Here is a 15,135-nt window from a genome sequence, read left to right on the forward strand (position 1 = left end):
ACTTAATTTGATGTGATTAAAATCAAAATACATAAAACTAAATGAATGATATAAGGAAACACATTGACATGACATCAATGGTAGATGATACAATGACTATATAAATCTTTTTCTCTTTTTTTTTTATTAACCATTTCATTTGATGTCATATCCACCATATTGAGTTTAGACTTATATTTTAGAAAGTAGGCCATTAAAAAAGAGTTGCAAGCTACCCCATTCACATCTTATAACTATTCAACTAAAGTATTCTCATTTACATCTTAGAATTATTCAATTAAAGTATCCCCATACACATCTTATAATTATTCAACTAGAGTATTCTCATTTACATCTTATAATTATTCAACTAAAGTATCTTCATTCACATCTTATAAGTATTTTGTTGTCTTTTCTGTGACAATTGTTACATTTGAAAGGAAGGTATTTCTGACATATTCTTCAAGGAGGACTATACTAATTTTGTTCCTCTACCTTTAGCATTACAAGTTTATTGAATCAAAATGGAAGAAGATGGAAGTATTGAGTTGCTTAGTGCAGAAGAGGATAAACATGGAGGTGTTACTGTCAACATTGATGATCCTCATCCCATTCATCCTCTCATCTTTGCCTCTTCATTGAAAGCCTCTCTCTCTAATTGGACCCAACAGGTACATCACATTACATTACATAACCAATTTAATAATCAATTAAGATGCCTTATAATAGAACTAGAAGGACTATTTCATAATTGGACCCACTCACCATTTGTCTGTATTCAAACTGTGTTCTTTTTCAGGGAAAGAAAGGTGTTTGGATCAAGTTGCATATACAACATTCAAATCTTGTTGATTCTGCAGTGAAGGTAGACATATATTTTATTTCATAAAACATATATAGCTTAGAAAGTTATGGTAAAATGAATCATAAGAAGGCATTTTGGCATGATTGTTGTGCTCCTTCATAGGCTGGATTTAGGTACCACCATGCTGAGCCACATTACTTGATGCTTGTATATTGGATTCCTGATATTCCTGATCACCTTCCTGCAAATGCTTCACACCGCGTAGGTGTTGGTGCTTTTGTTACCAACACCAAAAGGGAGGTAATCTTTCTTACTTTTCCACTTTTCACTGCTTTTTGTTATCGTAATCATATGTTAATCAAACTGGAGTACATGCCTTCATCATTTGGTGTTGGGTTTCATGCATTGATCATTCAGGTTCCTTAATATATTATAGTGATAACATTGTCTTGTTTCATTTGATAGTTGCTTGTGGTTCAGGAAAAAGATGGCAAATTCAAGGGCACAGGGGTGTGGAAGATGCCTACAGGAGTTGTTAATGAAGTATACTAAAATAATTATTGATCACATTATTAAACATATTTTTTATATTTCCTTTATATATTTGAATTCCACTTTTAGGGTGAGGATATTTGTGCTGCAGCAATCAGAGAAGTCAAAGAAGAGACAGGGGTAAGTGTGCACATAATAAATGTATATTGTTTAGACTAAATTACATTTCACTCAAGACATGTCAAAATTATCCCAGATGGCAAACTTAGTCATAAATTACACTTCACTAATTTTTCTCTTTATATACTGTTGAGTTATTTTTCAAAACAACTCTATATACAAGTATTCAACCACTTTTTTAAGTTAAATTTTTCATTTTGTTACAGAAGTAAGTCACTCCTACTTCATAGTTTATCTTTTCAAAGTCTAATTCATTGTTATTCTTTTTATAGGTAGAGACAGAATTTGTTGAAATTTTAGCATTCAGGTAAGAGTTAGACACTAACTTAATCAACTAGTATGCGGTCTCAATACTGTCTACGGTCTTCAGTTGATGTTGTTTTTGGTATCAGGCAAAGTCATAAGTCTTTCTTTGAGAAATCAGATTTGTTCTTTGTGTGCATGCTGCAACCTCATTCCTTTGACATTCAGAGTCAGGATTCAGAAATTCTGGCAACTCAGGTATGTGTTATAACATTGTAGGTACCTTTCATCCTTCATATAAGTCTCTTTCCAATTCAGGAAAGGCTTCATAACTTGTTAATGTAGTGGATGCCAATTGAAGAATATGCACGCCAAGATTTTATGCAAAAGAATCAGCTCTTTGACTACATTGCGAAAATATGCCTATCAAAGTTGGATGGCGAATACAGTGGTTTTTGTAGGGTGCTTACTACTACATCTAGTGGCAAAAGGACCTATCTTTACTACAACAATGATGATGATTGGCACTTATCAGCTTCCAAAGAGGAGCAAGGTAATTGAGATGTACTTGGCTACTTGGAATAAGTTACTGATACTTATAAGCAGCTTTACTTGTTAGCCTCTGTTACTATTTATTTACTTCCAGCTGCACCTGAAACTTTATAATGTATTTATTCTATGTGGATATAATATGCTACTAATTATTAATTAACTGTGCTTTGTTGGGCCTTGCCTAACGTGAAGAGGAGGAGAGAGTGAGTTGGGTTGGCTACACAACCTGAAACTATTTTTGGGCTTAAAATATTCACTGTCTTATAACCCTGTCCCTTTTATTTTTTGGTTATCCATCCCTGTCCATATATAGTATAAACAAAGAAAATGTGATATGTTATTATACTTGTATTCTTATGTTTATCATGATAAAACAAACTTACCCTAAAAATTAAACAGAAAAATTGTACTTTCCTCTCCATTAATGGAGAGAGGAGCCTGCCCATAATACTCTATAACAGTTATGCCTAAATTTTAACTGTTTCCTTCATGTTCATGGTACTTGTGCTGCTTGGTTATTTCTTAAGTGTTGTTTACTTTCTTTTGCTCGTTTCTTCATAGTAAAAAGTTAGCTCTTATAATACTCAATTGATAAAGGCTCTATGGACCCAAGATAAATGGTTAAATTAGGTAAAAATAACCCTTCTAGGTCACACTTACAACACTAACTTTTCTTAGATTTATGTTATCGTTAAGGTACTTTTCAAAACTGTAAATTTTGTAGGAAAAAATAGATATTGCTATATATCAACATGGTAGAAAGAATAATCTCATGCATTTTTAATAATTTAAATGCATGACAAAATTAACTATTGTATTAACAATACAAATAAAACAGAAAACTGATATAACATATTCAATTATATATAATATAAGAATATGCGAATTGTTTTTCCATACACTTATCTATCTCTATACTATCATATGCATCATGACCATGTCTAACAACTGAAAATTAACAGTAATGATAAAAAATCTACAACAACAATCAAACATTTACATCTACATAATTAAACGACATTATAATGTAAGCTCCTATCAAATCTACAAAGGCTTTAAAACCTTGCTTGGACATGATTGAGATAAGGTTGATGGAGGTAGGTGCTGAAGTTTGGTGCTTCAGCATTAGCAGAACTCAAGGGTTGACCGATTTGAAGAACTGATATATATATATATATATATATATATCGTATGAAGGGAACCATCGTTGTCTTATGCTCCAAACCCTACTCTCCCTGCTTTAAGGTTTGTTATGTTCACGTAACCTACAATATAATAATACAATCTAGAATGCATAGAGTGAAGGTTGAATATAAATAAATAAAAAATGTTCATCATAAAAATAAAAAAATAAATATAAATATTCCTCTTACACTACTCTTGTGAACAAGTTTTCTGCAACTGTTTTATTTATTCTATAATCATTGAACAAGACCTAGCTAATACGATTCCAACAATTGACCAGTATAACCTTTTTCAACTTCAACTATTGTTGCTTTAATGAGGATGATGAAGAAGTCAAAAAGAGAAGTCATAAGTAATACAAGCACTTTAAGGGGTATCCAAGGTTTGGGATGAATTAACAGAAGATTCACAGTACTGCACAGACACTTTTATAACAAAACATTAGCTTATTATAGTAGGTATTACATTCCAAATCCAACCAAAGGTGGATGAAAAAAGTTGGTAATTACTAACAGTTATTGAACATTTAAAACAGTAAGTAGAGTACTGCTAAACAATTTAGTTATGCTGCTTTTATTTCAAACCTTGAATATTTGATGGAACCCATGGATATGTCAATCTCTATTAAGTTTTCTTCCTCATTAAATTCTGCTAGGAACCCCTTTATTATACTCTTTTGGCTGAAAAGAGCCTCAGGTGATGATAATTCTCTCTTCTTCTGTTGCAAACCGCACTGTCCAGTTGGAAGTTCAATTTCTATGAGACTTTCCTCATCAGAAATTGAGCCATCTGAGTTGTCATGTTGGAATGACCAACCCACTTGAGAGTCCTCAGAAGTCCCCAACTGATCTTTCTCTTGGCATTCGCTATTATGAACTTCTCCCTGTGGTTCTTTTTCTTCTTGTACTAAGTTATCAACATATACTGCTTTTTGCTTTGAGACTGTACTATAGAGAACAAGAACAATAGTAGAGAAAAGCAGTACTAGAAATGTGTAGAGGATAGATAAAACCCCAAATTTCAGCAGCAGTAGGAGTAGGTAACTGGAAAAAAGCAGAAAGAGAGAAACAAGAGGCATCCATGAAAGAAGTGTATTATTATTCTTGAATAAAAAGAAGCAAAAACAAGAAAGCATTTGATTAGCAGCATCTTTGGTTTCCATGATGGATAAATATAATGAAATGATGACATTAGTAGAGGAATTTGAAGTGAACTTTATAGACTATGAGCTCATTCCTTAACAATTGTACCAAGCAACTATCCTCGGTAAACTCACCCAAAACCATTTAAGAGCTTGGAATTAGAGATGCCATGTGCTGACACCTGGGCTCACCACATGCCATATTAGATGGCCCTTGTCAACCATTTGCAAATGTTAGTTGCGTAGAGAGATTGAATTTTTACAACCCATTATGAAAATGGTCACGCTAAACACTGTAATTAATTAACTAATGTGTTGCTTTTGTTTTCGAAGTTTGAGTTCATTGCTTTATTCTTAGAAAAAGGAACCTAACAAACCAAATTCTACTACCATTGTCGTGCTGCTGGGATACATTAATTAGGGAATGTTTTACCATTCATCATCGATTTCAATTCAAAAAGCTAATTTTGTAGGGGACCATGCTATAATTCTATAATTCAAAGTTAGTGTCCGATAACACTTATTTTAATTCTAAAATGTTTTGAAGGTTCATGAAGAATAGTTGGCATGTAGAATCTGTGATTCATGACAAGTGTAAGGATAACATGGAATCATCCCGGCATCAAATGTTTCAAACTACCCATCAGCAGCTTATGATGTTTCTTCAGAACATGCATATAAATCTATAATATATTGGACTTGCACGTATTTTTTTTTTCATGTTTCACTTTTCAGTAAATGTACATGATTTTGTCAATTCCATATTCAAATTTGTTACCATTTATTTACTGTATAATAACCCAATTAACCATGTAACATGACCATCAATTCAATTCAGTTGATAGTTTGACTCTGTTATGTTGTTATTCTGAGATTTGTAGGCTTAAGGAGAATATATGTACTGATTATTGCTTCAAACCTGGCCAATGCTGAAGCCATTTCATCACATGTTTGATCACTATATTGTCCTTACACTATGCCAGACACATAAAAAGCCATAGATAAGTATAAAATGATATCATTTTTTTGCTGTTCCCTTTCATTATATTAATCGAAGGAATAATTCAAAAATAAATCAGCCAACACAAAAGTGAGAAGCAAAGTTGACCAATGGATTTTCCTTCCATTTGCCTCATTTTGCTCAAAGAATAATAAAATCAAACTTTAGGGGATGTTAGTATAATGTGACATATTTTTTTCACACATTAGCAGTTACTGCTCTCGTTAGAGTGAGCTGTGACTCAATTTAACATCTAAAATGTATAATGTAAGCAATGTGTGATAGAATCTAATGATATATATATATCATATATGTATTGAAACAACTTGCATTTTCTTATTTTGTTATGCCCTTTAATGTATGGGTAGAGTAATTAGCATTTGGACATCTTTCCCTTTGTTTCTGTAAATTAGTCTCACTTAGCTTCATGTTTAATCATATATCTGCATGATTAAATCCCATAAACACTTGGAAAGTTGTCGGATTTGGAATATCCTCCATGACCAGCATCAAGTGTTTTTAACTTAGTCTTAGATGAAAGTGAGTTCAGTAAGCATTCACCAGACTTGGCACCACAAATACCAGTGACAATAACATATTAGAAGGCATAAATAAAGTTAAATACATATAAGAGGTGAAATAGGTGTTGTTCTGTCTCCATGAAGGAGTGTATGGTGTTGAAAGTTGAAAGTCATCTAATAGGTACCTTAATCCAACCATTAGCAAAAGCAATGGCCAAGATTACAAAAGGAGTAGACATACCAAATATGATAATGTAAGGAAGAGGAGTCTTCATTGGATTCTCTCCTTCCCTTTCTCCTGCTGTCTGCCAATACCTGCATCACCACAATTACCATTATATTTAATTTAAGCCCTTGTGTTCTTGTAAACTATTAAACTAAATAATTATTACTGTTGTGGCTCTTCATCTTTGGTTATGAATTTCTTCTTGCTTCCTTTCTTGATGTCTTCATCTGCACCACCTAATAGAATAGACAAGAATAGCAATACATATTATTAGTACTAATGAAAATATGGGAGGGTTAATGATTGGATGTTACCCAATTTAGCATGAATTTTGAGAGGAGGAGGAGGAGGAACATTAGTCTTGGAAGAGGGTAGGATGATGTTTAAAGGTGAAAGTGAGTTTGGAAGAAATGATGTTTTGAAGAGAAAGGGAGAAGATAGAGTCACTTTTGTAGCCATTTTTGTTGAACCTGCTTTGTGTGCTATCAATCAATGAATGAGTATACCCTTACCCTTACCCTTACCCTTCTCTAGTCTATCACATTCACATATTGCTTTAGATATTATGTGGACAATATCTCTCACTCACTTCTCACTCTTTCTTTTAACATTACCTTTTTCAACTAAAATCTATTCTCTTTTCGTCAAAAATAAAAAAGATGAACAAATTTCTATTAAATTAAACTAATAACAATGCATAACAATATTTAAAAATTGCATCTTATAGATTGTAAAATTATTGATTGATTTCTTATACAAAATATTATTTTCTTACTGAGTTTCTAAAATTTTATTATCTTTTTAAATTGGGAAGAGTAGTAAATATGAGTGTATGTATTATTTTCTGTTGTTTACATTTTAGTTAGAGTTATGTGGCATTTATAATGTACATTATAGTTGCATGTTGTTAGTGAAAGATGCATAATTATATTGGTGTGGTGATTGATGTATAGAGTTCAGAAAAGCATGTTATGTTTTGGTGTCTCCTCATACTTATACACTTCAACACGTGCTCTTACTACTTTTACATTTCTCTTCAAACCTTTCTCACATCATTTGCATTATAACTATAATAACTATAACTATACTAACCACCACTTCAAACCCTCACCTTATGTTCCTTCCACTTTTGAATACCATGACTTACTTGCACATACATTCAAATATTCTTCTTCAATCAAAGATGCCCATCAACTTCATTTACTCATCTACAAAACTGGCTTTATCAATGATGTTTTCTTGTGCAACACTCTTATCAACATTTATATCAGAATTCCAAATTTGGTTTCTGCACATAACCTGTTTGATAAAATGCCACAAAAGAATCATGTTTCATGGGCTTGTTTAATTTCAGGTTATACACAAAATGGCATGCCGGATGAGGCATGTAATTTATTCAAAGGTCTGATTTGTGCTGGCCTCTTTCCAACCCACTACGCTATTGGTAGTGCTCTTCGAGCATGCCAAGAGCGCGCTTCAATTAGTCTTAAACTTGGCATGCAGATTCATGGCTTAATTTCCAAATCTCCATATGCTTCAGATGCGGTGGTATCTAATGTGCTCATGTCCATGTACTCGAGTTGCTCGGGTTCCATTGATGATGCACGTCGTGTTTTTGATGAAATAGAAATTAAAAATTCTGTATCGTGGAATTCTATCATTTCGGTTTATTGTCATAACGGAGATGCAATTTCTGCTTTTGATCTCTTTTCAAGAATGCAAAGGGAAGCTACAGAGTTTACCTTCACGCCTAGTGAGTATACGTTCTGCAGCCTAGTAACTGCAGCAAACTCACTGGTTGACTGTGGATTGGTTTTGCTTGAGCAGATGCTGACCAGGATTCAGAAATCTGGATTCTTACATGATTTGTATGTTGGCAGTGCATTGGTCAGTGTTTTTGCAAGGTATGGTTTAACAGATTGTGCTAAAATGATATTTGAGCAGATGTATGATCGAAATGCAGTGACTATGAATGGGTTAATGGTGGGATTGGTAAGGCAGCACCAGGGTGAAGAAGCAGCTAACATATTCAAGGAAATGAAAGATTTAGTTCATATGAATGCAGAATCTTATGTGGTTCTTTTAAGTGCTTTTACAGAATTTTCGAATTTAAAGGAAGGAAAGAGAAAGGGTCAGGAGGTTCATGCTTACCTTATTCGCAGTGCATTGGTTGATACTAAGATTCTAATTGGAAATGCACTTGTAAATATGTATGCAAAATGTGGTGACATTGATAATGCTTGGTCAATATTTCGGCTCATGCCTTGTAAAGATATTGTCTCGTGGAACTCCATGATTTCTGGCCTTGACCACAATGAGAGATTTGAGGAAGCAGTTTCCTGTTTCTGTACAATGAGGAGAAATGGAATGGTTCCCTCAAATTTCTCAGTAATTAGTACTTTGAGTTCATGTGCAAGCTTGGGTTGGATCATGTTAGGGCGACAGATCCATAGTGAAGGGATCAAATGGGGTCTTGATTTGGATGTTTCAGTTTCAAATGCTCTTCTTACATTATATGCTGAAACTAATTATATTAATGAATGTCGGAAGGTTTTCTTTCTGATGCCAGAGTACGATCAAGTTTCTTGGAATTGTTTTATTGGTGCACTAGCAACTTCAGAGGCATCAGTTTCACAAGCTATAAAATACTTCATGGAGATGATGCAAACTGGTTGGAGGCTTAATAGAGTGACATTTATAAACATCTTCACAGCAGTTTCTTCTCTTTCATCTCTTGAGTTAGGCCGCCAAATTCATGCTTTAATCTTAAAATACTCTGCTGCTGATGACAATGCCATAGAGAATGCGCTTCTAGCTTTCTATGGAAAGTGTGAACAGATGGAGGACTGTGAGATTATCTTTTCCAGAATGGCTGAGCGAAGAGATGAAGTCAGTTGGAATTGCATGATTTCTGGATATATACACAATGGAGTCCTGCACAAGGCCATGGATTTGGTGTGGCATATGATGCGAGGAGGCCAAAGATTGGATGGTTTCACTCTTGCCACTGTTCTTAGTGCCTGTGCTTCAGTTGCAACATTAGAGCGTGGTATGGAAGTTCATGCGTGTGCTATACGAGCTTGTTTAGAATCTGATGTTGTTGTTGGTAGTGCACTAGTTGACATGTATGCAAAATGCGGAAAGATAGATTATGCTTCAAGATTCTTTGAATTAATGCCTGTGAGGAATATCTACTCTTGGAATTCAATGATATCAGGTTATGCACGACATGGACATGGACAAAAAGCTTTAAAGCTTTTCACACAGATGAAACAGCATGGCCAATCGCCCGATCATGTCACATTTGTCGGAGTCCTATCGGCTTGTAGTCATGTAGGGTTACTTGATGAAGGATTTCAGCATTTCAAATCGATGGATGAAGTATATGGACTAGCTCCTAGAATAGAGCACTTCTCTTGTATGGTAGACCTACTTGGTAGGGCAGGTGACGTTAGTAAGATAGAGGACTTTATCAAAACAATGCCAATGGATCCCAACATCCTCATGTGGAGAACTGTTCTAGGAGCTTGTTGCCGCGCTAATGGCCGTAACACAGAACTGGGGCGAAGGGCAGCCATGATGCTCATCGAGTTAGAGCCACAGAATGCTGTGAACTATGTACTTCTTTCTAACATGCACGCTGCGGGTGGGAAGTGGGAAGATATGGCAGAGGCGAGGTCGGCAATGAGGAAGGCTGCAGTGAAGAAGGAAGCTGGGCGTAGTTGGGTAAACATGAAGGATGGAGTCCATGTGTTTGTAGCTGGAGATCAAACACATCCAGAAAAAGAAATAATCTATGAAAAATTGAAAGAGCTGATGAACAAAATGAGGGATGCTGGATATGTGCCTGAAACCAAATATGTATTATATGATCTTGATCCTGAAAACAAAGAAGAGGTGCTGAGCTATCATAGTGAAAAACTAGCTGTTGCTTTTGTTCTCACCCGCAAATCCGAACTACCAATTAGGATAATGAAGAACCTTCGGGTTTGTGGTGACTGTCACACTGCTTTCAAATACATATCAAAGATCGTTAATCGATGCATAGTTTTACGAGATTCAAATAGATTTCACCATTTTGATGGTGGCCTATGTTCTTGTGGGGATTATTGGTGACTGATGCGGTTTTAATTGGTGTTACAATATGGAAATATTATCTAATGTGAAGTTAATTTGCTTAGAGGTATTCATAGAAGAAAGGATCAGCTTCGATTTTGCATAAAGAAGTTGACTCCATGTCAAGTTAGCAGCTGGTGGATATGTTCTTTATATTCACCAACTTATATAAATAAATCCAGTTATGTTCCGTGAACATCCAATAGTTAAAATATCATTTATAAGAAACAAAAAGTAATTTCATTTATTATTAAAAAAAATATCAAATTTAAATAAACATTATTTATAGAACTAAATAATGGTAAATAATCGCTTGCTTTTTTCTCAATCATCCATTATTTATTTTTAATTATCATCGACTTTTCAAAAAAAAAATACAAATAAATAATAGATAATTTACTAATTACATATAAATTTGTATACTGATAATATACACCCTAGATATTACACTCTTTTTAAAATATAGATATTTTGATAATTATATCATCAATTTCTAGAAATATACATTATAAAGAAACATAATTTCAATTATTCCTATTAATGTTAACAAAGATTCCCAAGAAATATAGATGTCATCTGTGTGATCCAAAGATGAGGAACAAGAATGTTTATCTTCTTGTGGTGGCAGTGATTCAATTTCCTTGATTATTATTCTATATATGAGTAACAATAATTGCTTCACATAGCAAAATGCATTCATTCATTCATTTGATATAGTTTGACAAAAAGAAAGCCTACTGCTACACATAGCAGTTACTCATTCCAAAGTTCAAAAAACTCTGCACTGCCAATTCAAGAAAAATTATAAAAAGAAGACATATAAAAGTTCATGTCTAAGAGATAAGGCTCAAAATAATTCACTTCAAATGAGCGATGCAACACCCACATGACCACATCCAAAAAACTTCACTGCAACCATCACCAACCTTTTTAAGTGCAAGCTTTCACACTGTCTTGTTCAACTTCATCAATGTGTTCCTCTTCATTCACCACAACTGCGCCTTTAGCCACTTTCCTCCGCTTCTGTGGCAAGTTCAGATCATTGTCCTTAATTTCCTCAAGGACCTTCTCACTTGAATCATCATCAACAGCATCATCATCAACATCATCATCATCATCATCATCCTCACCAGGTTTCGAAACTTCACTCCCATTCTTCTGATTTTCATCATTTTTGTCACTTGACTCTGAAGAATTCTCCTCCAACTGTTCAGCCTCGCACTGGAGTGATTCTATGATACCCATCATTTGCCTGTTAACCTGCCACATAAACCACAAATAGGCAAAACTATTCAGGTTACAGACTATATACTACATAACAAAATTCTACGAGTAAACATTTATAATTCAGTAAATTGCATTTACTACAAATATTTAACCAAGCCCAGGTATAAAGCTCAAATTCAATAATAATTACCTAAAGCCATTAACAATACAAAGGCATAAGCATTTTGTCTTCATTGGAATACAATTAAAAGAAATACCACATATGGATTGGATTTTAAGTAATAATCCATATTTGCTGCTTATACCTAATATATAAAACCTGATGTCAATATTTATGAATCTCATGGCAATCAAGCAATCTATTCCAAAAGCTAAGATCAAGAAGAATAATACCATTGACTTCCAAATTGAAAATTTTACAATCTACATATTACTTCCTCCCAAGACTTCACTAGGTGGGAGCCTAGTATACTAGGACTAACCTGTGGGTTTTGCAAATACTCAGCTATGTCGTTTTGGCAGGATGGGCACTTCATGATGTTCTTTTGTGCACGTAATGAACGTCCACTTTGGACAGCCCTTTTTCTGATGAAACTTTGGCCTGAAAATGCTCCCTCCAAACAGGCTTTACAGAAGTTATGAGCGCAGGGTGTTGTAAGAGGGTTACACATCACCTTGCGACAGATTTGGCAAGCAAACTCTGCAGAAGTAACGAAGCAAGAGGCAAAATCATATCAGTTTAAACAAAGAAGCAAATGAAGTTACTATAGAGGAGAGTGAGACAAAGAAGCATATATATACCTTTCAGGAGTTTTTCTTTGACAGATGCAACTTTCACTTTTCGTTTAACCGCTCTTATTTGTCCTTCGACAGGGCTTACGGTGCCTGCTGATTTCTTGCTTTCTGGTGGAGGCCTCTTCCACAACCAAGAGCCCTTTTCCTCCTGAGATTTAAGCAAATGCGTTGAGAAATTTCAAAATCTATAGAACAGCAGGGCCAAAACTAATATCTAGAGAAAAGAAGCTCACAAAAAAATCGATTATCTAAAATACAATGAAAAAACATAATAAACAAATATGAGGAAAGCTTTAGTATGCAAATAAATCTAACAGTAACAGACAACACCACTTACATCAAAATCCCATGATGGAGCTGCCTTCCTTTCGGTTAAGTCAACTGCACCCTTCAGTTCCTTAATTTTAGGCAGTGGACGTGGTTTGTCTCCACAGTCATCACTGCAGATTAACATTGTAAAATAAATTTAAGAGTCATGCTTACATGGGCACACAGATAAACACATACAAGAAGGTACAAGGGATAAACCTTGTCCATGGCGCAGGCTCATTGTCACATCTCACAAATAAATACCGGCAGACCTTGCAACCCTATCACGGAAAAGATTCTCCATGAATAAGTTTAGAGAAAGCTATCAAATACATAGTAGGCTTCATTGGATGTAGTATATTACCTGTTGTCCCACTTTGCGCCAGCACTTCTCTATTCTGTAGACACCATCATATCTTACTCCTTCATCTGGTGCATATGCAGATCGCTTCTCCTTGGAGGACCTGACCAAAAACAAGGCAAAATTTTATAGACAAGCACAATACTAATCATATGTATGATTCTAGAACAATGAACTAACATCAATTTAAAATGTATCTGAATCATGGCTATAAGGTACAATGAAACATTGATATTACATATGGCTTTGAATTAAGATAAAACTCACCTTACAACACGCACCGGATAGCCCTTTAGACAACTTACTCTGAGAGCCTCATTCATATTTTCAAATTTTTGATCGAATGACTGGTTCTTGTTTGTGCGTTTGTTGCCACTAAGATCTCTTCCTCCACTGCAGCAAAAGGTCACAAAAGAAGAGATTAATGATGAATAAATATGAGCAGTTTAACAAAACAAATTAATGCATTACATGAAACCCTTAAATGAAAAGAAAAGGGAATACCTGCCAGTGTAGAGGAACCACTCACCATGGTCCTCGTCATCAACATAGCCTCCGGAGAGGGCGACAGACTGAGCACCATAAGCACTCTGGCCAGCAATACCAGCAACATGGGGAAGATGAGCACCCCACTGTCTACAATCCATCCTGTTCATCCAAGTATCTCCGACAAGAACACCGCGGTTCCTTGTTGGGTCATTCTCTGCAGGGATGGGTCCAAAGTGGTCCGGAGGAATAGTGACAAAGATCTTCCCACTACAGGCATTTGCCAATCCAGTCTTCTTTGCTCTCTCAGTGGTGAAAGCAGTGTCAGGACGGTCTTGGTTGTGGATAAAATGGTAGACCTTAGGAACACCCCCGGGAACAGCGCAGCCAGATCTGGCCATCTTTGCCATTCTGATGGCGAAGGCAAGCTGGGAGTTGATGCGAGGATTAGTCGCCATCTTGAGTGGTATTGCACCGCGACAATTAGCACATTTTCGGTTGCCTTGTGAGAAACACTTTTGAAAACACTTCAAACAAAAGTTATGACCACAAGGTGTCTGAAACAATCAAATTGACAAATAAATTATGAAATAGGTCAAAAAAGTGCAATCAATTGCACAAACACATATTAAGTATACAGTAATGAAATGAACAAGGTCATAAATATGCAATCGAATCTATAAAAAAAAGAGTAATGAATAAACAAACCGTGACAGGTCTCTCTGGTAGCTGCATACAAATAGAGCAGTTGAAACTTCCATCAAAGATATCAAGCGCAGCGTTAATCCCAGCAACGGTAGAAGAAGATGGATTATTGGAAAGAGCGATCTTAGAGGAACCGAGCATGATATCCATACGCTTCTTGGCCTTTTGTTCATCAGTGAGGGAATCATCCTCCTGAATGGCCCTGATAGAAGCCATGAGTAGAGAAGAAGGATCATCGGAGGAAGGCGGAGGGAGAGGCTGAGGGACGGAGGTGGGAACAGCGCAGTCAGGACAACACCAATTGTGAGCGTCAGACATGGTAGGAGGGCGATCGGGTAGAGGGAGACAGGGAAGGTGCCAAGGAGTGATACATGTGTTGCAGGTCAGACTGTCAATGACGGCGGTGGGCTTGGTCTTGCAGACCATGCAAACGCCGTCAGAGTCGCATGGGAGACGACGGTTCAGGACTGAGTTGGAGTCAGTGGATTGGGCCATTTGGTGAAATGTGACTGGTTGGTTGAAACAAGAGAGAGAAAGAGAGAAAGAGAGAAAGAGAGAATGAAATGTTGTGTGAAGTAATGAAATGTGAAACGTATAAATAGGGTAAGGAGATATGAATTTTGGCCAAACACTGCGAGGGAATAAACCTTTTGAATTCTTACACTTTTCTTTTTTGTTTTTCTTTTTCCTTTTCTTTCCCTCTCATCACTCATCAACACACTTTTTCACCCTCATTCCCATCTACCACTGCATCATCCTCTCTATAACTTTTATTATAATCATTAATTCCTTTCCCCTTTTCAAACCTCCAT

At 35.6% G+C, this 15,135-nt stretch overlaps 5 protein-coding genes across 6 annotated transcripts; 2 read left to right on the forward strand and 3 right to left on the reverse strand.

Moving 5' to 3' along the window:
• On the forward strand, positions 437 to 2,278 carry LOC109342171 (nudix hydrolase 2-like). 2 transcript variants are annotated; one of them, XM_019580223.1, is made up of 8 exons: positions 437 to 650; positions 779 to 844; positions 947 to 1,084; positions 1,265 to 1,327; positions 1,406 to 1,456; positions 1,729 to 1,763; positions 1,849 to 1,957; positions 2,045 to 2,278. In XM_019580223.1, the coding sequence occupies exons 1-8, from the start codon at positions 504 to 506 to the stop codon at positions 2,258 to 2,260; spliced, it is 825 nt and encodes a 274-aa protein (XP_019435768.1). In that variant the 5' UTR covers positions 437 to 503; the 3' UTR covers positions 2,261 to 2,278. The 2 variants fall into 2 exon arrangements, with proteins under 2 accessions (XP_019435768.1, XP_019435767.1); XM_019580222.1 differs by having other exon boundaries at positions 443 to 650; positions 1,250 to 1,327.
• LOC109342173 lies at positions 3,842 to 4,684 on the reverse strand. The gene has a single exon (XM_019580226.1). The coding sequence runs from the start codon at positions 4,596 to 4,598 to the stop codon at positions 3,999 to 4,001; it is 600 nt and encodes a 199-aa protein (XP_019435771.1). The 5' UTR covers positions 4,599 to 4,684; the 3' UTR covers positions 3,842 to 3,998.
• On the reverse strand, positions 6,243 to 6,869 carry LOC109342174. Its single transcript, XM_019580227.1, has 4 exons — positions 6,852 to 6,869; positions 6,639 to 6,811; positions 6,491 to 6,560; positions 6,243 to 6,413 (listed from the first exon to the last, which is right to left on the reverse strand). Exons 2-4 carry the CDS (start codon positions 6,781 to 6,783, stop codon positions 6,269 to 6,271), a joined length of 360 nt encoding a protein of 119 aa, XP_019435772.1. The 5' UTR covers positions 6,784 to 6,811; positions 6,852 to 6,869; the 3' UTR covers positions 6,243 to 6,268.
• LOC109342168 (putative pentatricopeptide repeat-containing protein At5g09950) lies at positions 7,250 to 10,472 on the forward strand. Its single transcript, XM_019580219.1, has one exon. The coding sequence runs from the start codon at positions 7,270 to 7,272 to the stop codon at positions 10,438 to 10,440; it is 3,171 nt and encodes a 1,056-aa protein (XP_019435764.1). The 5' UTR covers positions 7,250 to 7,269; the 3' UTR covers positions 10,441 to 10,472.
• LOC109342175 (E3 ubiquitin-protein ligase ORTHRUS 2-like) lies at positions 11,275 to 14,894 on the reverse strand. Its single transcript, XM_019580228.1, has 9 exons — positions 14,327 to 14,894; positions 13,637 to 14,175; positions 13,400 to 13,525; positions 13,136 to 13,235; positions 12,991 to 13,052; positions 12,800 to 12,902; positions 12,469 to 12,610; positions 12,150 to 12,367; positions 11,275 to 11,700 (listed from the first exon to the last, which is right to left on the reverse strand). Exons 1-9 carry the CDS (start codon positions 14,816 to 14,818, stop codon positions 11,371 to 11,373), a joined length of 2,112 nt encoding a protein of 703 aa, XP_019435773.1. The 5' UTR covers positions 14,819 to 14,894; the 3' UTR covers positions 11,275 to 11,370.

This window comes from Lupinus angustifolius, chromosome LG02 (genome assembly GCF_001865875.1).
Source record: "Lupinus angustifolius cultivar Tanjil chromosome LG02, LupAngTanjil_v1.0, whole genome shotgun sequence".
Taxonomy (NCBI): Eukaryota; Viridiplantae; Streptophyta; class Magnoliopsida; order Fabales; family Fabaceae; genus Lupinus; species Lupinus angustifolius.